Source organism: Magallana gigas, chromosome 5 (assembly GCF_963853765.1).
Source record: "Magallana gigas chromosome 5, xbMagGiga1.1, whole genome shotgun sequence".
NCBI classification, from domain to species: Eukaryota; Metazoa; Mollusca; class Bivalvia; order Ostreida; family Ostreidae; genus Magallana; species Magallana gigas.
The window spans coordinates 42855585-42881033 of NC_088857.1; the positions used below are offsets into that span (position 1 = coordinate 42855585).

Consider the following 25449-nt stretch of genomic DNA (forward strand, 5'->3'; position numbering starts at 1 on the left):
AAAGACAAACAGACAGACGGACAAACGGACAGACAGACAGACATAATTAATTAGATTGATATACACAGATTTTTTTAACCCATACGGGAATTATGTCACATTTTTAAGGTCAACCTTAAGACACGCCAAATGTAGTTATGATGTAAAAAATAAACAGCTAAAAATAACTATAAAGATGTATTTAAATGTCTAGTCGAAAAAATTGACACACTTTAAGGAAACCCTGCAGCATGGTAAGACTTTTGTATTTTCTGAACCTTGAAATAATCACAATCCGCTGCTTTTCAGGTTGTTGATTGTATGTAAGAAAAACATTGCTTTACTGTTAAATTCTGCATTATGTTGCATTCCGGGTAAGTGTTTATTAAATGTATCTTACCAAAAGTTTTGAAATTAACTTCACTGAAGAATCGATTATAAAATTTAAAAAGAACTAATAAATTGTATGGAAATTTGTAATGGATAAATTAATAAAAAATCTAATGTTCGAATAAAATTGAAAAAAAGAAGTGATGCATTTTTTTGCATTTTTATTGTGAGATCTTTCTCGGTTCTTTGATCTTCAATTTGTTAGAGTTGGTATGTAAGCTACATATTATGTAGGAGTATGTACTCCAACTTCTTTTCATGAATAACAAATGCTTCATATAAGGATGACTTTTATTAGGTGATCATGACGGTCAGAGAGATACCAATACCCTATAAAACCCCAAAGACTTTATAATATATTCACATATCAAACGCAATTGCCACCCCATTAAAGATTAAAAAATTGCATTGTTTATATCAACATTGCAATGTATATGAAATTGTTATTGGTATATTATTATTACATTATTTTTATCATGCAAACACGGATTGTGCCCGAACAATGTAAGTCATAAGACACATCAAGTTTTAACAACATGACTATAACGTTTTCTGATAAATATTCCCTCGAAAATTTATTTAAATATAAATACAAAGTTTGACTTGTATTTTTTTTACGGACAAAATCACCAGTTAATGTAAATATTTAAGAAAATAAGAAATCATTCGTTAATTTTGGTCGGGGCGTGATTAAATCCAATAAAGCCCGAAGGGCTTTATGATAGATTTGATTACGCCCCGACCGAAGTTATCACCTCATAATATTCAAGGAATGATTCCTTATTACTTATTGTAGACCTGAAGCATGCTAACACTCAACATGGTCAGCACCCATAAAACCAATCCATATTTTCTAACATGCCATATTGAACTCTAAATAATAAAAATAAAACACCAAATCAGATTCACAACAGATTTATTCATTTTCATGTATTGTAATCCACCCCCCTCTGTGGCATTATTTGGTCTTGGCTTCAAGACAATGAGTAAAATATGTGTAAATAAAGTATTTGTAAATTACATCATAATTTTACAATGGAAATGCCATTAGTGCATTGACACCAAATGGGTATGGTCAAAAACACATCATTGTCTAAAAAATTCAACAATTTTCAAACAACCAACTGTGCAAATTTATTCTTTCCGGTTAACGGCAAAGAAAATATTTGCAACATAAAAAATTAGCAAATGGCTCAAAAAGAATATTACAACTTCAACAATTGCAATCAATATAAATGCAAAACACCAACTTGGTCAACTAAGATTCCGGTAAACGGTAATTCGAGCCAAAAATTGTTCAACTTCAAATTGTCATTATCAAATAATTTCAACTGCACATCAATTGTGCACAAGTAGATCGGGAACAACACGCGCATTCATCCACATGGCGAAAGTGAATGCATGCACTGTATGTATTCAGTGAAGCCACCGCCACCATGTGGGGGAAGCGGGTAGTTCCTTAAGCCTAGACCTTGCCACATCCCACATGAACAATAAACTTGGTTCAAAACTAGTAGAGTTTGGGATGAACAAGTATCCCAGTTTTGCTAAATTGTTAAATAGCTGCACAAATTGTATTTCAAAATATTTCAGTTCCTTTTTCAGACAAATGAACACCATCCCTGTCAAACAACAGTTCATCATTGGGTTTAATATCTGGGTACTTAATATAGCCACCAATAACAACCATTTTCCCCTTTCCCCTTTGATCAGCTTTGGAGTGTTCCAGATATAATTTTTAAAGATTTATCCAATGACAACTACAGGTTTTTAAACTGGACTGCATGACATACAGCTTGTTTCTTCCCCTCGGTTATCTCACCTACCCTAAAATATCCACACACAAAAAAACTAAACTATAAGCAGCTGCAAAAAGTTTTGCTTCATAAATATCATTGCAGACAATTGGCAATGATTTCAATATGCTCTCCAAAATGTTTAATGTTATTGGCAATCTGATATCTTTAGACTTAGCCTTTCTTCTTTAACCTTATAATAATTTTCTGACTATAAAATTTTGAGTCACATCTGTGTAATTATACAACTTGAGATAGTATGAAATTCCAGACAGATAGGTCTTTGCTGTAGATTCTCCCAACCCTCTTGCTGACATGTAACCAACAAATTGTATAATTTGCTCTAAAGGAGGGGGCCAAAGCCTCTCAAGGGTAATAGTATCACGAAATTCACCGCCTATTAAAATCCCTTGCATTTGGAACACCTTTGCTAAAAAAAATTTAACTCCCAACAATACTCTGAATTTCTTGAAGCTGGAGAGATTTTTTCATCAAACTTGATGTTAGAAGTGAAGTTAATTGCTGTATTTTTTCTGGTGGGATTCTTACAACCATGTCTGAGGTGTCTATTTCTAAACCTAGAAAAATTATGTTTGTACAAGGACCCATTGTATTTTCTTGTGGTAAGGGAACAGCAATGAATTCACACAAGTCCTGGAACCCTTGCATCAGCTGAACACACTCATCTGAACCAGAGGCACCCAAAAATAAATTTTTTTACCCGTTTCAATTCGTCTTTTCAATTCCCATTGCAAAAATGTTGAAATTTTTTCAAATAGATTACAAGAAATTGCACACCCCATTGGCAGGCACTTATCAATGTAATAATTTCCCTCAAACTTGAAACCTAGGAGGTCAAAATCTCCTGGGTTTATAATCATTAGTCTAAATGCAGACTTTATATCCATTTTTGCCAAAACAGTGCCTTTACCTAACCGTGCAACTTCCTGTAATACCTGATCTAGAGATGTGTATGCAACTGAACAGTCCTCTGGGTCTATGAAATGATTGACACTATTCATTTCTGGATAAGAAAGATGTGTTATTAATCTCCAGCTACCTCCGGACTTGGGGACTATACCTATTGGCGAAAACTCATAAGTTGGATATTGGTTTGTTTGAAAAGGGGCCTGCAATTCTGCCTATAAAAGAAACCTCACTATTTATTTTTTCCCGTGCTGCTTCTGGAAATTGCAAAAAAGATTTTAATATTTTTTGACTTAGCCTTGGACCCTTATAGCCAATTCTAAAACCAAACTGAAAACCTTGTAATAATTCAGTTCCTATAGCCTTATTTGAATAATTTTGTAGTAGTGGTTTTAAATTATGAATTTTGATTGGGTTATATCCCAACTTCCAGACATTGAGCCTAGTAGTGATTGCCCCTACCCCCCCCCCCCCCCCTCAGAATGGAATGCTCCTCTACTCCCTGTATTTTGATACTGTCCCCTATATCCTCGATTGGAGCCCTGACTACGAAATGGCTGCCCCCCCCCCCTGGATGACTGCATCTGCTATTTCTTTGGGCAAATTGCTAGTGGATGCTGGGCATTACATTTCATACATTGATGCAAATAACTGCAGGGTGCCTTGAAACAAGACCCCTGAAAATTATATGTATAACACTTACTATTCTGACTCTGGTTTTGTGTATCAGCAGCCAGAAATGGCCTACTTATAGGTGTAATGTAAATTAACCACAATTCCGGGTCAACTGTCCCCCATGCTCCCGATGGGTTTTTTGCAAGCTTTAATCGAAATTGCTGGTCATACTCTTTAAATCCTAAACCGGATGATCTAGCTGCTGCTAACCTAACATCATTCATGTACTTTAAGAGATCTAAGGCTTTAGTAGGATGACCCTCCAAATAAATGCTTGCAAATATGATAAAAGCATCTGTCCATTGTTGAATATTAGTAATATTTTTTGCATTTTTTTCGGTAGCTTGAAGCTCGCCGTTCACCATAACAAGTGATTGTTTTTGAGGCTCATTGGAATTAACAAACATTTTTGCCAAGTCTACGTACTGACCGTTAATTATCTTGTTCTTCAACTCTTGAGAAACATTTAAACCTAAAACGTTGTTATAGCTAACAATCATTTGAGGAATATCATTGTGTTCAGTAAAATTTTGAACTGTACCTGATTCCGGGCAATGTTTTGTGTTTCCAACCACATGGTCAACCTCCGGGGATTTCTCCACTGTCACCGAAGTGTCCGTGTTGGCAGATTGCCCCCTCTTTTCTTTTGACTGCTGATGATTTTTTGTCGGACCTTCTCTCCGCTCTGCAATCCGTTTGCTCTTCTTTACTTTCGGCATGATGTGCGCACGCTAACGTCAGGCCAACAGAAATCCACCAACATCGACTTAATCCTTTATTTTTTTCGACTATCGACGTAAATATTGTCACTGTAAATTGTTACTCGAACCAGTTTCAATAATCTCGCACGATATTTTGTATAAAAGATTCACTAATTTGAAAATATTTTTCTCACAACTTTTTCATGTGCATCCCGGTTGCTGCCTTTTTCAAAAAGGAAGTTTGTTAAACGTAAACCAAAACTGTACAAATTTCCGGAATAAAATATTCCGGAATAATCAAAAAACTTAGCTTCACTCTAAAATAAATTGATTTATTTTTTAATTAATAAATCTTATTATATTTATATAATTTTAAGCCATCGTACGATTGAATTTTTTTAATATAATTAGGCAAACCCGCTGGCGCCTCAATTTTGCGTCATTTGAAGTTATGGGTTATATAGTACAAAACGATACGTAGTGTTACCAAAGGCAAAGACACTGGAAAATGTAAATATAGAAACTTACGCTTCAAGCCAATAAATCTGTGATATAGAACAGTCGTTCGTGTTGGACGTACCTGATTGTCCCTTTCAATATGTTTACTATTCTGTCTTGAAAGTTTTGAAACAAAGTGTATCTATTTGATATATTGCTTTTCAATTTCATCGCACAAAATCCAAAATTAAACCCCTGGCCAGACCCACTAGCTAGGCTGAGACTACAGTTTATTTTTCCGTCGTTTCTTTTGTTTTACGAATATTGAGAAAAATCTTTGGACTATCTTAAAGCATTGTCTAAAAGATGTTTTGTTTTATTTTTATAATGCAAAGCTCAGTGTAAGAAAGAACTTTAGAGATCTTCACACGTTTAGCCATTGATTCAATTTCACAGGTGCATAATCATATATCTTACCTCCTGCTAAATTGCAATAAATTAATGGCTAACAACAGTCACGTGGAGACTATTTATATTCCATACATAGTCAGTAGAAAATATTACACCCTTCGAGCATTATGACGTCATTTTAGAGCATTATGACGTCAGGTTTTGTACTCAAATTGAAACTTGTAATGTCATTATAAATGCTTGATTTCCATTGTTTTATTTGCTTTTTATCATTAAAAAAGACAGTCGGTAAGATATATTCGTTACATGGTTTGAAGTTGACCTAATACTGTAAAACGAGAAAATTTGGTGCATACGTATTTTAGCGCAAACGCAAGTGCCATTACATTAGCGCAATTATATTTAGCGCATGCATCTTTTCTTTAAAAGAGAATACAAAAAATGTTGTTGTTTGATAAACGATCACGCCCAAAATTTAGTTCTGTGTTCACTCAAGCACGTGAACACAACGACTTTGATTTCTATCTCGCATGCACGGTAAACTGTCGTTGAGAACAATACACTTACTTTTGTGTAAATCGTCAGTAGATAGATATGAAAACTTCATTTATTGGCGATGATGTGTAATTTTTGTTGGTAAACAAATTTGAGTTATCGGACTTTGAATTTAGCGTGTCGACTTGGATAACACTAGAAGAGTCCCGAAACTAAAAGTGAAATCGAATGCTACATATTTACCACGAGTTTCGATCACCTTGAGAGAATCTTTTTCACAGTAATTTTACATTTAAAAAACACAAAAATAGGTATCGTCTTGTTATCTTTATATCCTCTAAAGTAATCAGAGATCAAAGAAATTATGATCAATCATGTATTGTCAGCGTTAACGATCGCCACGCTTTAAAATCACATTTTCATCTCGAGGCGCTAAATGGAAGTGGCATGGGGAGAAGCCCAATTTTCAAGGTGCTAATGACATATATTAAAAAGCAATTTAAACTGAATTAATTAATCCATGTTTAGGCACTTATACCCGATAACCCATACCGTTTACCTGTGTAATTGTTTAAACAAACAGAACCGACAGCATCTGCTATTTAAATGAACACTTCTATATAGCCTTAAAAATGGACTGACGTTATTGTTTTGCAACTTGAAGAAATCTAATACATATGGAAAATCGTTGGCGCACTATTAATTTTAGCGCTCAGAGGCAGTTGCGCCAAAGGCGCTAAAATTTGTAGTGCGCCATATTTTCTCGTTTTACAGTATGGTTAATACATGGTCAGTAAATTCCACATGGAATTTACAGACCATGTATAAACTATATTAGGTCAACTAGAAACCATGTAACTAATGATATTGTTATGGAGACCTATACACACTTTGTAAATGGTGCAGACGAACCAGAGTACTCACAAACTCAATTCAATATAAGACCAACATGTAATATTATCCTTAAGGTATTAACAATGGTGTTTGTTATCATGTTGACAGAATACACAAGGAACGATCACCGGTGTTTCTCAGAATTCTAATGAATGTGACAACGCTGGAAATTCTGACCGAGTGCAGAAATCGGTACTTTATAGCAAACCATTTTTAAAAATTCACTTTGGGAGTTCAGAATATTTCCATGTTTTATTAAACTACTTTTTGTAATATGCTTATTATTGCAGTAGGTTCTTGGTATGGTTATATTTAGAAAATGCAAGGCAGTGGCGTTCATAACAGGCTTAAAATTTTAAGCCATATTAATTTTTTTGAATTTTCATACAAGAATTTATCTTGTTAACGTATTATTTAGAATAATTATTTACTTCAACCAAAAAACAAATTGGAATCAATTACATGGGCAGTATATCAACTTGTTTAAAGACAAAATCTCTTATGTCAATATTTGGTTTGGAAACCATTCCATAAACGATTTAAACAAGTTAATTTGTACTTAAATGTAGTTTTTAATAATAAAAACTTTAATTTAAGATTTTGAAATGATTTACAATATTTCTCAATAATTATAGCAATTCCTCTTTTAATTTCTTAACTTCATTCGTGCATTTTTTAATGCCGTTTTACATTGTAGCACAGTAGTACCTTTCTACCACAACCAGTGAGTATATTCAAGCTTTTACCTTGAAGTGTATTATATGTTATGAATAAATTTGATATGAAGTGTGTATGATTTTTTTATTGTTTAAATATCGAAAACTGTCGATATCACCAAATTATTTTATCAGTTTGCAAACTGAATGTTTGTTTATTTTCTGTTTGTAGGTTACACCTTTAGTATCTTTATCTCAGATACAAAAGAATATATTGGTAAGTAGTCTGAATTTTTAAATTATACAGTCTTTAAACACAATAACTGCTTGATAATAAAGAATCGAGAATGTTGACTATGATTCAAAGGTGATCAACTTTTTATACGCTATATTTGTTGTCATGGTCAGCCAATTAAAAAAAATAAAAATGTTATGATTTTTTTTAATGTTGCAGTCGCATTCTGATATAGAAAAAAGGCGGTTACGGTATGATAATGCATGGGTAGGTTTTCTTCTTAATATTTTATACTTTTTACCTATATACATAATTCTTTAAGTTATTTATGTTATTTTGATTAAAAAAACATGTACGAACAGGACATTTATACTTTTAATAGCTGCTTTACAAACATGTTATGTTAAAAAGGAGGGCATGTTTTCAAAATATTTGAAAATCATCATTTATGTGATATTCTTTTCTCTTATCACAATATAATATACGTCCATTCTAATACGGATATTCTATTAGAGATGAATGGTTTTTCAACCATTCTGATGTTTTTTGCATTCAAGTCAGTTTTTATAGATTTCGTACTTGTAGGTTCATTATGTAAATTAATATAAGCTATAGATACACTTTATCCTGTAAAATATTGCGATGTTCAGTGGCCTTAAGTCTTGATAGAAATATAAACCATGAAAAAAACCGTATCCTTTGATTTTAATCGATTGACTTAATGTAAAACTAAAATCATTCAAGCATATCAAAGGTGTATGATATTTGTAAAAAGTTATTTAAATGTAGCTGGCCAAATATTGCTACTTTTTGTAGATCGGATAATCAAAATTGAAAATGCAACATGATCAACATCTGGAAAACGGAAAAATATAACAGCATAATCAATGTAGATCAATGTGAGTTTATGTTATATTCTTATCGTTATATATACTTATATTTTCCATTTTGTAGAATATTTTAGAAAAAGGAGACCCTAGGTTATCCAATCATTACGGACCTTCCGTAACCACAAAGCAATTGGTAAAATTTGTATATTACACTAATTATAGTTATTAGTACTGAGAATTGATGATGTATCTTGTGGTTAATTTGCTGATAACTCCGAAAATTTGTTCCTTGTAGAATACTTCATACGTTTTTGTAGGGAGCGTGCAAGAAACATCACGAGATGTCAAGGTGAGGTACTTTTCATTCATGATATGCTGAATTATACGTAACGATATTTCTTTTACTTTACATATTAGAAATATAGACACGCACCTTCGTTTTTGAGTTTAGGGAGGGGACAAACAAAGACTTGCCCTAAGTAATTTCTATAAAAACAAGAGGCCCAGGGACCACATCGCTCACCTGAGCAACAATTGCCTTAATTCTGATCAAATTAGCATTACAGTATCAAAATATCTTGACAACTAAGTACAGTAGATCTTGTAAAAAAAGTTGAAAATCTGCCAATTTTTATCCACCTCTTTTTTTGGTAAATACCAAGCCCCTTTTGTTGTTGTACCTGTAAGAAGATTTTTCTCTATTCCTATATACCCCTACCCCCCATTTCGTGGCCCCACTTTTCTCTAGGGAATCATGGTTTCATCAAACTTAAATCTGCATAACCTGTGCTTTCACACTAAGTGCTGAGTTTTGGACCGAAAACTCTTATTTTTTAAGATTTTCTCTATACATTCCTATGTAAAAATTCAAACCGCCATCACGGCCCCGCCCTACCACTAGGGACTGTGATTTTGACAGCTTGAATATACACTACCCAAGGATGCCTCTACACAAGTTTAAGCTTTTTCTGGCCAAATAGTCTTAAAAAATAAGGTTTTTAAAGATTCTCTCTATATATTCCTATGTAAAAATTCACCCCCCATTGTGGCCTCACCCTACCCCTGGACTATTATTTAAACAAACTTGAATCTATATGATCTGGGGATGCTTCCACTCAAATTTGGGCTTTCCTGGCCTAATAGTTTTGAGAAGAAGATTTTTAAAGATTTTCTCTATATATAAAACTTGATCCCACCCCCCCCCCCATTGTGGCACCAACCTACCCCCAGGGACTATGATTATAACAAACTTGAATCTACACTACCTGAGGATGCTTCCATTTTGATTTGAGCTTTCCTGGCCTGATAGTTTTTCAGAAGAAGATTTTAAAAGATTTTCTCTATATATTCCTATGTAAAACTTGATCCCCCAATTGTGGCCCCGCCTTACCCCCAGGGACCATGATTTGTACAAACTTGAATCTACACTATCTGAGGATGCTTCCACTCATATTTGAGCTTTCCTGGCCTAATAGTTTTTGAGAAGAGGATTTTTAAAGATTTTCTCTATATATTCCTATGTAAAACTTGATCCCCCTCACTACCCCAAGGGACTATGATTTGAACAAACTTGAATCTACACTATCTGAGGATGCTTCCACTCATATTTGAGCTTTCCTGGCCTAATAGTTTTTCAGAAGAAGATTTTAAAAGATTTTCTCTATATATTCCTATGTAAAACTTGATCCCCCAATTGTGGCCCCGCCTTACCCCCAGGGACCATGATTTGAACAAACTTGAATCTACACTATCTGAGGATGCTTCCACTCATATTTGAGCTTTCCTGGCCTAATAGTTTTTGAGAAGAGGATTTTTAAAGATTTTCTCTATATATTCCTATGTAAAACTTGATCCCCCTCACTACCCCAAGGGACTATGATTTGAACAAACTCGAATCTACACTACCTGAGAATGCTTCCATTTTAATTTGAGATTCCCTGGCCTAATAGTTTTGAGAAGAAGATTTTTAAAGATTTTCTCTATGTATTCCTATGTTAAACTTGATCCCCCCATTGTGGCCCCACCCTACCCCCAGGGACGATTTGAACAAACTTGAACCTACACTACCTGAGGATGCTTCCATTTAAATTTGAGCTTTCCCGGCCTAATAGTTTTTGAGAAGAAGAATTTTAAAGATTTTCTGTATATATTCCTATGTAAAACGTTATCCCCCTCTTGTGGCCCCTCACTACCCCCGGGGACCATGATTTGAACAAACTTGAATCTACACTACCTGAGGATGCTCCCATTTTAATTTGAGCTTATCTGGCCTAAAAGTTTTTTAGAATAAGATTTTAAAAGATTTTCTGTATATATTCCTATGTAAAACTTGATCCCCCTCTTGTGGCCCCTCACTACCCCTGGGGACCATGATTTGAACAAACTTGAATCTACACTACCTGAGGATGCCTCCACACAAGTTTAAGCTTTTCAGGCCGAATAGTTTTTGAGAAGAAGATTTTTGAAAAATACCAACAAATTTTCAATAAATCTCAATTATCTCCCCTTTAAAAAGGGCGTGGCCCTTCGTTTGAACAAACTTGAATCCCCTTTACCTAGTGGTGCTTTGTGCCAAATTTGGTTGAAATCTGCCCAGTGGTTCTTGAGAAGAAGATGAAAATGTGAAAAGTTTACAACAACGACGACAACGACGACGATGACGACAACGACAGACAACGGACAAATTGTGATCAGAAAAGCTCACTTGAGCCTTTGGCTCAGGTGAGCTAAAAAAGTGATAACCGAATGCACAAATATTTAAAGAAAGTTTTTCTTGTATAGACTTGAAACTCCTAGCCGTTGGAGAGAGAAGGTGTGGGACCTATAACTTTTATTATAGGGGTTTATAAGTATCGATTTTTTCTCGGCATATTAGAAATATAGACTCGTAGCACTTTTATAAAGTATGGGGTGGGGGCGCCAAGGGCTGACCTACCCGAAATTCTAACACGCCTTTATACTTCTATAAGTACCAAATCTGGAAGTCTTAAAACATTTAATTTTCTTTACGTTGATGTAATATAATGTCTGTTTTTAAAACTATGCCTTCTTCCGATGCAACGTGCCTCAAAAAGGTAAAAAAAAAAGCACTTTGAATTTAAGTTTTTGAACCTCTTTTTCTGGGGTGTTTTTATCAGACATATGTATGTGTCACTGATACAAGTAGGTCTACATTGGACAATTAATTTACAAACTGTTTATTTTAATTAATTAACATTCTAAATTAGATACACTGTACCTGATTTGATTAAATTTTAATTATAACTTCAATTCTAGATTTACATTTGTTAACTTTTGTTAATTAATATTATAACTTATTGTTTTATATGTAACTTAAATTTTCGTTCTGTACCTTCAAACTTTTCTCAAATGTGGTTTTAAATAAGCGTGAAATTTCTTAGTTTATGAAGGAATTTTTATTAAAGTATAAACTAGTACATAAAATGATTGATAGCCATCAAGGGAAAATGATACAGAATGTGTGAAATTAAAAAGAAAAATTAAAAGGTACATCCATAAAATGTAAATTATGGTCGTAAACAAAATGCATAAAAATACCGACAACTTTCACTTTTGAAATAAGTATTTACATTGATTACAGTTACCCCCCACACCTTCCTCGGGTCTGACAGATGACACCAGCCAATATTCTTTGGACACAAAGGATTATAAGCCCAGATCAAAAGTAAGTTTTTTTTATCGTTTATAGAAAAGTTTTCAAAAGCTTCTTTTTGGAATGTCAACGGTAAAAAAGAAAGGAAAAATATATTTCTTTCCTTTCTAAAATAGAAACCTTGTTCTTTGAAGAAGATATGCAAGTACATTCTCTGGATACTCATGATTCTCGGTATCTCGGCTGTCGTAGCGATATCCACTGCTAATTACCAAAATAGCCAGCCTAACCAGATTACCAATAGTATGGAAGCACAGTTAGATGGTAAAAACATATTTACTTTAATTATCCTACAATCTCTCGATTTCCATCTTTAATACATATTCATACACAATGAAACATGTAAAGAAGAGTTATGTTGACGTTTTAGTTGTAGGTTTAAAATTGTGCGTAAAACTGAAATTTATTTTTTGCTGATATATTTAACATCGATGAACATCAAAATCTTTTTGATAAAAATAGATAAAAATATAGCACAATTCAAGGCAGCATTAAGAGATTTTTGTTATTGACCCACAATATAATCTAATGGAATATTTTTTTCGTATTTTTTTTAATTTTTTTTTATCAAAGCTGAATACGACTCATAAATAGGCACCAACACACGGGTATACAATCCCTTCGGTTTCTTTATATCGAATTGCACACCTTGAAATTATGGCCGGTGCCTTACGTTCATATATTTCATTTTTTTTAGTGCATTTTCTGTTTGTTTGCAAAAAAATTGACATACAAATTTGATGTTTCTTTTCTCCTAGCTTAAAAAAGTGCTTAGATTAAGAATTGAATCATTAATGTGTAACATGACCATGTAAGAAGTACTTTTACACAATTGAGACTTGTACAGTGAAAGACTTCAAACTGTTAAAAAGACAGTGGTTCTTATCAGAAGTTTGTAGTGATAGCGGCGGGGAAAGAGGAACAACCCGGTGAACTCCTACAACGACTTGTGTTCAGCTTTTAGAAATAAATTAACACCAACCTAAATTTTCATGCAACAATTGATATTCATATATATAACTCAGAACATTCATATCTAAGAACAACCCCCTCCTCAATTGTATTTAAAAAATCCCCCAAATTTTAAATGCTAGCCTACATTGTACCGTTTTTTTAGTGTATTACCATATTAAAGGGGCGTGGTCACGATTTTGATAAAAATGTATTTTTCCGGTTTTGATATTTTTTCAATGCTTCAGAAAGGCATTTTTAATCCTCAACCAAAATCTGAACGTCAGTTGTCGAGTTATACTTTTGATACACAGATAACAATTCTCTGTTATTTAAACACGGCTCGTGCCATGTTTTTGTTAAAATTCGTTCAATAAACCGTTCCTTGCAATTGTCACATTCATCTTAGGTCTAAGCCTAGAAAACTCAAAATGTAAAGAAATAACACAATTTAGGCTTCTTTACATAACAAAGAATAATTGTGAGCTCTGCATCCAACAATAACTTAACAACTGACTTTCAAATTTTGATTGACTATTAGAAATACGTTACTGAAGCATTGGACACATTAAAACAGAAAAAACAAATTTTTAAAATAATCATGACCATCCCTCTTGAAATGATCATATCGTATTTTGAAAAGAAACGACCAATTAATTTTAAATTAAGGTGGCTCACTACACCGTGAAATATTTTCTCAAATAAGCAGAATTTTTTTTGATTATAATAGATATCATAATGGATAAAAAGTATTTAAGTCTAACAGGCAAAAAGGTTTAATTTTGGGTAAAATTTACATTTTCAAAAATTTAATTCAGTTAACATGAACAAAAGCCCCATGCAGATTCGAACTCATGATCTGCGGTTCAGAAGCCAAATACTTAAACCTCTAGTGAGCTACGACAATATAAAACCCAATTGAACGATATAAACAGTGTAACAAATCATTTAAATTGCTATATTATGACGTAGTGTCTAAAAAAATTAAGTGTAGGTGTTGTGAGGTACCTTAATTTTAGTTTTAGTTTAATTTAAACGGTGAATAAAAACTGACCTAGTGACTTTTACCCCCGATTTTAATCTGAAAATAACGATTAATCAAAAATTTAGGTAAACTTGTTTACTCAAATTTGAATGTTTACATTCAGTACACACACACATATATATATATATATATATATATATATATATATATATATATATATATATATATATATATATATATATATAATGAAATGAACAAAACCCTCAGTATTGTATTAGACAAGTTTAATTCAATCAAACAGTCGATAGAGTCCATGAAGTCAGTTGTGGAAAAAACCAACAATAATGTTAACATGAAAAATGATTCAACAAACCAGAGGTCCCCAGGTATGTTCATATTATTGAAACTCAGAGAGAGAGAAGAGAGGAGAGAGAGAGAGAAAGAGAGAGAGAGGGTGTGTGTGTGTGTGTGTGTGTGTGTGTGTGTGTGTGTGTGTGTGTGGGTGTGTGTGTGTGTGTGTGTGTGTGGACTTTTTGTTTTATCCTTAGCGTTCAATTTACTCAGTTGTAATAATAAATATTAACTTCTTTAGATTACTCAAGTAGTGAATCTTTATCGGATTCATCGAATTCAGGACAGTGCCGGAACGATACAAATGGTAAATGTGTAAAGGACTATACTTTCATGTGTCCTGGGGACTATCAGTCCTGTGAGACATGTAAAGGTTACGTCACTTGTGATCATGGATATTTAAGAAATAGAAGCTGTATTATTCTCAGATACAATATAATTCGTTTTTGGGATGACAAACTCAAAGTATGTGAATTTGAAAGCAGTACGTGTGACAATAAGTGACAAAATACGAAATTTTATTAACATGTTCAGTGGTCGATGATACTTGTGTATTTTAAACAATAGAACTGTTATAATATCCTCATGTATTAAACAGTTTCACGCTGTATATATCATATAATTATATAATTTAATTTCTTTTTTGCAACTGAAGATTTTTCTATCATATCATAAATTATTGATATTTTAAACTAAAAAAACTTCCTGTCCTAGTTGAGACAGTGGTTTCTTGTTGGTCGAACATTCTTTCTTCTGCAGTATATTCATAAATACACAATATTTTTTTCATAAGAAACTTTGAATAATAGGAGATATTAAAGTGACCAGATAATAATACATGTACGATGTGAACAGTGTAGATGTATTTAATCATACAAATGAGTTGTTTTCAATGTTTCTGTTCGTAAACTTGTGTCTCTTTTAAGAATACGATATATGTTTAGTGCATTTCTAATAGGAATTTGTTTATATGCAACTTGTTGTAGGCTCGTATTTAACATACAAGGAACAATATGGAAATAAGCGAATCCTTGATTTTGAAACATGTCTTATTTCAGTCAAATATTCATATGATGTTTGATATTTGTTTTATATTATTTTTTGATATCAAAATTCGTGTAAGTTACATCGAAAATGGTACATATAAATCAGGAATTTGTATGTTGGCAACGTATTGCTAATACGATGTTTTATTTTATTTTTTCAGTAATTAACAAACACTGTACATATGTGTTTTAACAAAACATATAATGAAAAATGGATACTCCTTATTCAACTCTTTATTCCATTTTTTTTAAAACTATAAACAAAAAGTTATTATAACTTAAACAGCTTCTTATTGTCAACATTTATTAAAACTTGATATTTAAAAAAAAATTGGTCAGTGAAAACTTTTCAAAAAGTAAATTATCACGGAGTTGCTTCCACAATTTTTGGGAGCATGTAAAGGAAGGAAATTAACAGAGAAATTGAAGTTATACTACGCTATCCTTACCCCACCCCTCACGAATTAGAATTACGATTTTCATGATTTTTGGAAGATTTTTTTTTGTCAGTTTGTTTTGAATGAGCCCCCTCCCCTCTTCCAGTTAAAGGGCCATGGTCACGATTTTGGTCAAAAATTATTTTTCCGATTAGAACAATTATAATGCTTCAGTGAGGCATTCTAAATAGGCAAACAAAATTTGAGTGTCATTTGTTGAGATATAGGCGAGTTACAGAGCTTACAATTCTTTGACATGTAAACAAAGCTTTTGTTTACATTTTGAATGTGGAAGTGAAAATTTCAAATTTAGACCTAGGATGAATGTGTTAAACGTTAGGAACTGTTTATCTATGCTTAAAATGAATAAGAAGATAGAAAAATCATCTTGGAAAAGGTTTTTAATTGGTAATTTGAACCTATGTAAACAAAAACAGGACACGAGCCCTGTTACATGACACAGATTTGTGAGCTCTATATCTTGCTTAAAACTTAAAGACTGGCTCTCAAATTTCATTTGATCATTAGAAATGCATTTCTAAAGCATTGTAAATAATAAAAATAGAAAAATAGAATTTGAAAATCGTGACCATGCTCCTTTAAAAAATGTGTGTGACATTTCTACTGTCATATTTGTATTATTATATGATATCAATACTGGTATTCTATTTCAAAATTTGCTCTTTCTGTACTCTTAATGTTGGTGTAATATAATTTGATAACATTTGATTACTGTGTTTTGCAAATCGAAGGGCCTCAACAAAATTTTGTCAGACATAGTTATACGACAAAAAGTCGCAAAATTAACATTTTATGTCTAACAAAATTAGTTTTAAGATTTGAAACGATTAAATTAAATTAATAAAATAATCAAAATAAACGAGGGCAAATCAACTTTAATTAGATATTCGTATGCAAAATACAGTGTGTGTGGCATCGAAATGATCAATCAATTAATAAGGTTAAATTGTCTAACAATGTCATTTATTTATTACAAATTTCAAATACTGGAATTTAAAAAAAAACTGCAATGCTGTACAATTATGTTGGATAAAGATACAACAGATGAAAACTGTTAAAGACAACAAAAAAGAAAGGTATTGGTTGACGGTGCAATAACAACTGCTATTGCGTCCATCAAAAATGAATCGAAAACACAAAGTGATAAATTATTCGTAGATCTGAAGAATAAATCATGAACTAAATTACATAAATAAAAATCCACGCTGTGGGAAATGTTTGAAGATTACAAGACAAACAAAATGATAGTTCGAACAACGAGCCGATTCAGGAATGTCAGGTTCGAAAGTACGAACTCTCACAGATACACACAATAACGCATGCCACGCATGCACACATTGGTTTAAACTTTATCATATCTTGTTGAAAAAATAGTACTATGAATATTTCTGCTGGTTTTTACAATTTTACTAGGGTAAGTCGAAATAGAGAATCGGGATTAGGATATGAAACAGATTCTGGAGTACATTGCTACAACAGTACAACTAATGGCTGTGTAGATCAGTGCTATAACATTTGTGATGGGGGCTTCCAGTCATGTTGGACTTGTGAAGGTTACACCACTTGTGCAAATCGTATACTACGCATTGCCAAGAATCTGTACAAACAGTTTTCTCGTTTGGGATATCACAAGAAAGAGGTGTGACACTATAAGCGACACCTCCGTAAAATTACAATCAAAATTGAGTAATTTGCATATTTGAAAATCATTTAGAAAAAAATTGAAATTTCAAGGAGACATTTATATGAGATGTATAAATAGAACTTTTTCGTCTCCAATATTAAGCCTACAGTTATACTAAATACAAAAATTGTGATTTCTTATAAAGAAATGAACTAATGATGTACACGATTTCATTACCTCATACAAATTAGCATCAAAGATTTAACTGAGATACTATACTAGTCAACATTTCTATCACCCCATAGTTATTAGTCCCCTACCGGTTTTCACCGGAGGGGACTATAGCTTTCCTCTGAGCCCGTCTGTCTGTCTGTCCCACTTCAGTTTTGCACACTTTTTTTCTTTTTGCCTTTGAGGAATAATATTAAATTTGCTGAACAGCTTCAAAATGGCAAACTACAGATCAAGACTACATTTTTGTAGCGTCTGGTTTACATATTTTTGAGAAAATTAATTTATTTATGTTCCAATTTTTTAATGTTTGGGTTTGTTATCGGGCTCGGTGTGTATCAAATAAACGAGAAAAGTATGTTGTCAGTAATACTATCGTGCATTACTTGGACCATTCCTTCTATTGTTTCTAACAAACAAATAAGTTCTGTAAAATAGTGTAAAGCATTGTGTTGTAAATTTAATCGACAGGGTTTTTGTATTATTACAATCGGGTTCGTTATCGGGTGGGTTGGTCTGTTGAGACGGTAAGAAATGATATTCTGCATAACAGTGAATTGTTTTCACAAATTTCTACAAACCGGTAGGGAACGTGTATTGCTTATGCAATACTTTCAGAATGCTTGTTTTATAGTAACTGTTTGTATTAAATTATAATGATTCTGACAATAACTGTTATTAAGTACATATATAAAGAATAGTAAAGAGTAAAAGAAACGCAATCATAATTTATCAAAGGACTTTATCACAGAATCAAAAAATATGAAAGGTTATTCCAGATGTTAATGAGGTCTTTCTTTAGTTCCGCCAAATGCTGTGGCTGGAGAAGCTGCATCACTCGCCTGTCTATCTCGTCCTATACATGCCCTGTAGGATTGAGTTCAGGACTACATGAATGCTTGTCAAGTAAGCTAAATATATAAATAATTTGTCCCTGCTGCAGCATCTGCTGGTTTTTTTGTAGTGTGTGGAGTGACGTTTTCTTGCATCAGAATCATTCCAAGATTGTGCGGAATCGCCATTTTCAAAAGAATGTGGTTTTAATACCTCGCAGCATTTAGGTTTTAGTGAATAGTGCTTATCGTGATTTTGTTTGTAATGATATTCCCGCTCATACCATTACTGAGCCACGAACAATTTGCCCTCGTTCGATCAAACATGGTCCATTAAAACGTTCCCCCTTCCTATAGCTATACTCAAGGTTCCATCCAATTGATTGCCGCAAATTGAATCTAGACTCAGCACTAAAGAGAAGGCGACCTTAATCCGAAGTTTATATCTCAGACGATGTCAAAGCTAACCGAAGTTGTTTGTACCTTGATGACATCACCGATCATACTTAATGTCGTCTTGCAAACATTCGCTCTCCCTGAGTCTGTTCCGCATTATCTGGCCACTTAGGCGCCTTCCATGGTTTCCCAAAATGTGCCGTGTAGTTGCCTGTACTGTTAAGTTTCTATCCCAAAGATGAGTTACCCTAATGTAGCTGCCATGTTGTGCATCGTTAAACGATGTCTTGGTTTATGAGGTAGGTTGTGTACACTTGCATGAAATTTCCAGACAAACCTTTGATTAGTTTTGTGGTCTATTTTAAAGACTTTAGCCAATCTTAATGCATATTGTGAATTTAGATTATGTATTTTATTGTTTAGATCATCATTTTAAAGGTTTTAAGTTAATAAACAAATATTGTGAAAGGAAAAAAATCTATCATGAAATTCGGCCTGCTTGGATCATGCAAACTGCTCTTGCATGTCATTGTGCAGAACGGCGCCGTATTTTAAATATGTTTATGATTTTTATAAACAACTAAAGGTAGGGAACAGATTGAATCGAACCATTTTGAAAAACATATCGAACTCGCATGCGCACTCAACTTTTTTTTTGTTTTTATCAAACACGGTCATGGTCGAATAATTAATCACTCGATTACAATTTTTTTGTTAGGACAGTCAAGCATTTTACAAAGCAGACAATAGTGTTAACGATGTAAAATCTAAGATCAAGGTGTTTTAAATTTATTAATTTTGTCTTTAAGTATGTCTCTCCTATCGGAGTCCATCTTTCCAGAAAATCTATGACAGAAGTATCGTTGCTTGTTCCTTAAACTTCGAACCAAAATTACTATTAAATCATCAATGAAAAAAAGTGGTGATTACAGTAGTTTGAAAAGAAATGTGCTGACAAGCTGTTAATATAATTATATAAATTCCTTGTGTAACGGAATATTTCGGTTTATATGTCATAATAAAATGTATTGATTACTAAAACGTTGAATTCTTGTCTTTAACCAATATTAAACATTAAAGTGTTACCAGTTGGGGGTCTAAACGGTTACTTTACAAGATTATTTTGTTATAAAATTTTAAAATTATTATGACTAAAGCAAGGGGAAATTAAACAAGAGGCCCATGGGCCACATCGCTTACCCGAACAACAGTTTCTTGTATTTTTATTTCATAGCATATGATATATCCATTCTAAACTTTAAACTTTTATGGGGCGCCAGTATTGGTCCATGGTTTATGTTTGGCTTTAACAATTTAGAATCTACACTATTTGAGGAGCATTACATAGTAATCTCACAAAATATAGCATTGTAGTTCCTGAGAAGAAATCTTTAAACATTTTTTTCATATATTTTTCTTTGTTTAACTTTGAACCCCCCTTTGGGCTTCCGTTTTAGCGTTATTAATTTAGAGTTACAATACATTATTTAAGGATACTTGCAAAGCTATCTCACATATTGAAGCACTGTAGTTCTCCAGAAGAAGACTTTCAAACATTTTCATCTATATTCTGGGGCCCTAGTATCGATCAAGGGTCGCAGATTTTATGATTTAGAATTAACACTATCTTAGAATGCTTACTTAGTAATCTAACAAATTGAAAACTTTATAGTTCACGAGAAGATTTTTAAACATTTTTTCCTTTTTACTTCTATGTTAAACTTTGAACCCCGCTTTTGGGCACAGTATTAGTCCTGTGGTCACGGTTTTACCAATTAAGAATCTATAATAGCCACAAATGGGTGCATAGTAATCCCTAAAACTGTTGCATTGCGGTTCTTGAGAAAAAGTTTTTCTCTATAGATTTTTATGTTAACTTTGAAAAAAGAATTTTGTAAAGAATCTTCACAAATTGAGGATGCTTTAATAAAAATAATCTCAAAATCAGTAGCATAGTAGTTCTTGAGAAGAATTTTTTTTAACATTTTCCCGATATACTTCTATGGTAAACATTGATCCCCTTCTGGGGCCAGTGTTGGTTCAGGGGTCACGATTTTTACAATTTAAAATCTAAAAAAAGCCAAGAATGTATGCATAGTAATATATCAAACTGTTAAACTGTTGCATAGTAGTTCGTGAGAAGAAGAATTCTATCCATGATTCCTTTGATCACAGCCTTAAGTCCCAGTTTTTGTCTGGGAGCCAGGATTTTTACAATTTAGAATCTTCACTATATATTCAAGTTTTTGTATGAATGTTGGCATTTTTGGTGTCGTGGTTCTTGAGAAAAATATTTTTTTCACAATATATACAAGCACACAATACAAACTATTGTATATATATACTATATATACAAACAATTATTGTAATTTTTGGCATTTTAAAGACGCATACCATGAACTCACTAGTTCGCGATTATCCCCCCTTTAAAAACGGTTTTGCTAATATTTTAACAATTTTGAGTCCTCTTCCCTTAAGGATACTTTGTACCAAGTTTGATTAAATTTGGCCGATTGGTTTTAGAAAAGAAGTCAACAATGTGAAAAATTTACAGACTGACACACAGACGGACGGACTGCCGACGGACAAGAGGTGATCAGAAAAGCTCACTTGAACCTTCGGTTCAGATGAGGTAATAAAAACTGTTTATTTTTAATACATATATGACGTAAATTTGATAAAATCATGATTTTGTTCATCATATATTGATTTTTTGTTATTAATACACACTCGTCAGTAAACCGTGAAATTCTAAACAAGTGGAGTTAGCAGCATTCACCTCTTAAAAAAATACAGATAATTACATAGCTAATGCACAGACATCAAAAACTTCAAAATTATGTCTTTGACAATAGAAGATTACCGATATTTTAGGCGCTTATGAAGTACACTATTTTGTTTTCTGGAGAATGCATTCCAAAGAGGCTTCTTAATTTCCCGTTTACACCTTCATGGTTATAATTCAAAACATTTAACAACTGTTTTTTAAACACGGATCCCATTTCAATCTACATTCTGAGCAAACTTTTTCCAAAACTCCCAAACACAACTTTTATTCTGGGTGATGATGCTTTACCTCCCAAAACAAAAAAGACATAACTAGATGTATTGAAGGAGTTTTCTTTTTGCCAAATTGTAAGCTGTGTCATATCTTTAAATTAAAAATAAAGTACCGAACTCAACATTTCAACAAACTGGATTACTTTTTTTTGGAAATGTCAAACATTTTTTAATATTTCTTGATTAGGAATTCGAAATTTTTTATTGAGGAAAACGAATTGTCAACTTGTCTTTTGTGCGACTGCCATTTACACCAAAAATCTATCGAAACGTTTTTTTTTCTATTTGCTGATTTTCAGCAATATTTTTTGGTTGGGAAAAATCATAGCCTTGCACCAACATTTGTCCCAAAATACTTATAAAACACTTATTATGACAAAGGCAAATGTTTGGTTTATGATTTGCCACAGGTCTGGACGACTCATATATCTATACTACTATATTAGAATAATAGACTCGAAATTTTGTTCTTTAATACCGAGAAATCGGAAGAATACTGTCTTTTGTTTTATATATTTTAATCATCATTGGTACTTGAAGATAACCAATTTGTTTTTATTTTCTCTCAGTTGAGTTTCGCTAATTAATAATCAACGAAAATTCCTTAAAAATCCCGGAAATCATCTGGATTGTTAGGATTTTACAATCTTGCGCTACGTTCACGATAACGGGATCTTTAGTTTATGTTTCCACGATATCACATCTGCACGAATAAACTTAGAAATTATAATACTAATACGGGTAAATTTTCATTGGACTTTTGCTGTAAATTGCTATAAATTCTGTTCATATATATTAATGAATTCTTATGAGAGAAAGTATAAAATAACAAATATACATTTCAACTAAGTACTTACTTTTGTCTTCGTGATGACAAAAAATATTTGATTACATGCACAAAAGTTACATTATATTTGTTAGGAGAGTGAAGATAGAATATGTTTTATCGTAAAAATGAATAATGTCCTACGGACCCAGTTTTACAAAGAAAATACGTGTACGTTGGTGGAAAGGTGTTGAATTTTTCCATTCTCTGGATTAATTTTTTAGTAGAAAGGTATTTGCAGTCTCAAAAAGGTTTGTTGTGATGAATTTGACTGTAATTTTCAAGGCAACTTCATTAACTTTCTCCAAAATCGTATCTGAGCGATTCTGCAATTTTCTGCTAGGTATAAGGGAGGCATTCTAACTGTGATGAGGGCCTTTCCCGAGACACAGTTAGATTATTCAAACTAAGGAAATTGTAGCGAAATCAATAGCACTATTGTAGGCTTATAGCTTTGTTATGTAAATGTCAATAATAAGGTGTGTCGATGTACCTATTTCGTAATTGTCCGATATGCAATGTCAACCCGTGCACGCACAGGTCAAAGTCTAGTAGTTTGATTTTTTGAAGAGTGTCATAATCGGCCGTTAAGGTTGACTAATTGAATTCAAAGAAGACAATTTAAGAATGTAAGGAATAGCTAGTAAAATTTTAACTGGGCATTTTTACGTGTGTTCTACCGCCCTTTAAGAATTATCAGATACCTCAAGTACTTTCGGAAAAAAAACCGTGTGATTTGTTGAAAGCCCAAAGTCCACTGCAGCTTATTTTAGAATACGTAAGATAACATATCTTGTCCCCACTTGAAAAATGTTAAAAACAGACTGGTGCTCTCCCCAGGTTTTCCCCACTTCTACAACTTATTCCTTCTCACATGTACCATTTGTTATTTATAGTGTAGTCTTTCATAACAGGTTTGCAATTATTTAAGAAATAAACAACGTTATTTAGTGAACATGGCGTTATGAATAGCAATTGCTCTGTTGGCATATTCCATGATGCGCGCTAGCGCGCATGGAAAATATGCCAGCAGAGCAGAATCAATGATATGTTATAACAATAATTCCTTTAAAATGTTATTTTAAGACATGTTTTAATTAGATACATCAATTTTATGGAGTTCGAGAAAAACACATGATGTATCGTATAGTGGTTTATATCTTTAACGTCATGTAAAAGTATATGACGTCACACCTTTATGACGTCATAGTATACAGACAGAGCAATTGCGATTATAGAAATATAATTGCAGTTCCTCCGTATGGACTTACAGTGGGAAAGAACAATGGATATGCAAATATACATTTATGTCCCTTTTTTACTTCATTCCTGAAAATCGTTCTCAAAATTTAAACGTTTAATTTTACATTAATCTTCACCATTATTTTAAAAAAATGTCATCAAACGGGATATTTTTTCTTAAGCAGGGTAACAGCTTGTAGAGTAGAACTTTTTAAATAGACAGAGGTTCAGTGTACGAGATATCCTTTTGCAGAAATATAGAATACAGTGCCAAATGAAATAAATTTGAGTACCGTCAAAATCGGTACTAAGCATTTAGCTAAGATGAACTCAACACATTAATGAAAGAAATTTGAATTCATACACTTCCTTCAAAAATAATGTATGTGCGCTGTCATTTTGCAATGAATGAGTTGTTGTATATAATCACAGGATACATTTTTGATTATCAGTACTTTTTAATGATTGTACACTTCATTACTTCAGACATAAACTTTATTGACGATCGCTGTAATGAAAATAACAATAACCAATTCAGTTTTCTAAGAAATAATTTCAATAGAAATAAAAATAGAAATTCTCACGGAGCAAAGGTAACTATATAAAAATAACCACATGTCAATCTCATAGATAGGGCCTGTATTTTCATTGGATGTAGATGACACATTAAGACACATAGAGAAAAAAGTCCTTGTATTGAGAACTTCAAGAATCTTTGCCGCATTTCAGGGCACGTTACCAAGGAAAATCTACTTTTCGAAATGGTATGACTATTTTTCTGTATATTAAAAGTTTTTAGATAATTTATGTTTAACTTTTTTTCATCGACCAAAATTTTTTTGACTGTCAAGTCATTCTTAATTGAAAATTCAAATAAGAAATTTGCAATCATTAAGACGACATCTTCAGGAGAGAACATAAATAGGCATTATGGCTGCTGTTCAATCAATTTCAATGTATCTATATACTTGAATAAAACACTTCTTAAATTAAATTAATCTTCTAGCGTCAAGTGATAATACTTGCATTTGGGTACTCTCTGGGTAAAGTAAGTCCAACAGTATGAACAAGTCTTCTCAAATAACTGTTAATCGTTTTTATAACTCATTTAAGATCAGAAAAAGTGTTTTTATTTCAATAACAACATTATCTTTGAAAATTACAAAGATTACTTATGTGCATTGCGTTAAAAGATACTGACTTACCCCTCCCAACCCCCAACCCCCCAACCCCAACAACAAAATGACAGATAATCGTAAAACATTTTTCAATCACTACTGTATCGGTTACGCAATATTGTGAAGTCAATAATCTGAAAGTCTGATTACATGGCGTTATATTTAACT

At 32.7% G+C, this 25449-nt stretch overlaps 2 protein-coding genes across 5 annotated transcripts in view; both read left to right on the forward strand.

Moving 5' to 3' along the window:
- Nucleotides 1-216: 216 nt before the first annotated feature.
- LOC136275739 (uncharacterized) lies at nucleotides 217-13546 on the forward strand. The gene is made up of 8 exons (XM_066085623.1): nucleotides 217-233; nucleotides 6815-6898; nucleotides 7595-7639; nucleotides 7817-7864; nucleotides 8552-8620; nucleotides 8723-8776; nucleotides 12029-12112; nucleotides 12217-13546. Exons 1-8 carry the CDS (start codon nucleotides 231-233, stop codon nucleotides 12415-12417), a joined length of 588 nt encoding a protein of 195 aa, XP_065941695.1. The 5' UTR covers nucleotides 217-230; the 3' UTR covers nucleotides 12418-13546.
- Nucleotides 13547-14286: 740 nt separating this feature from the next.
- LOC105323036 (uncharacterized) overlaps nucleotides 14287-25449 on the forward strand; it is a 37631-nt gene continuing 26468 nt past the window's right edge. For all 4 annotated transcript variants that reach the window (XR_010714238.1, XM_066085611.1, XM_066085612.1 and 1 more), the window contains exon 1: nucleotides 14287-14422. Coding sequence is in view for 3 of the 4 variants with exons in the window: in XM_066085611.1 (XP_065941683.1) it covers nucleotides 14396-14422 (27 nt within the window). In the remaining variant the exon portion in view is untranslated. The remainder of the gene's footprint in view (nucleotides 14423-25449) is intronic.

Coding starts and splice junctions, on each gene's coding strand:
- LOC136275739 (XM_066085623.1), top strand. Junction 6,899..7,594: donor CTGACCGAGTGCAGAAATCG/GTACTTTATAGC, acceptor TTCTGTTTGTAG/GTTACACCTTTAGTATCTTT. Junction 8,621..8,722: donor CCGTAACCACAAAGCAATTG/GTAAAATTTGTA, acceptor TGTTCCTTGTAG/AATACTTCATACGTTTTTGT.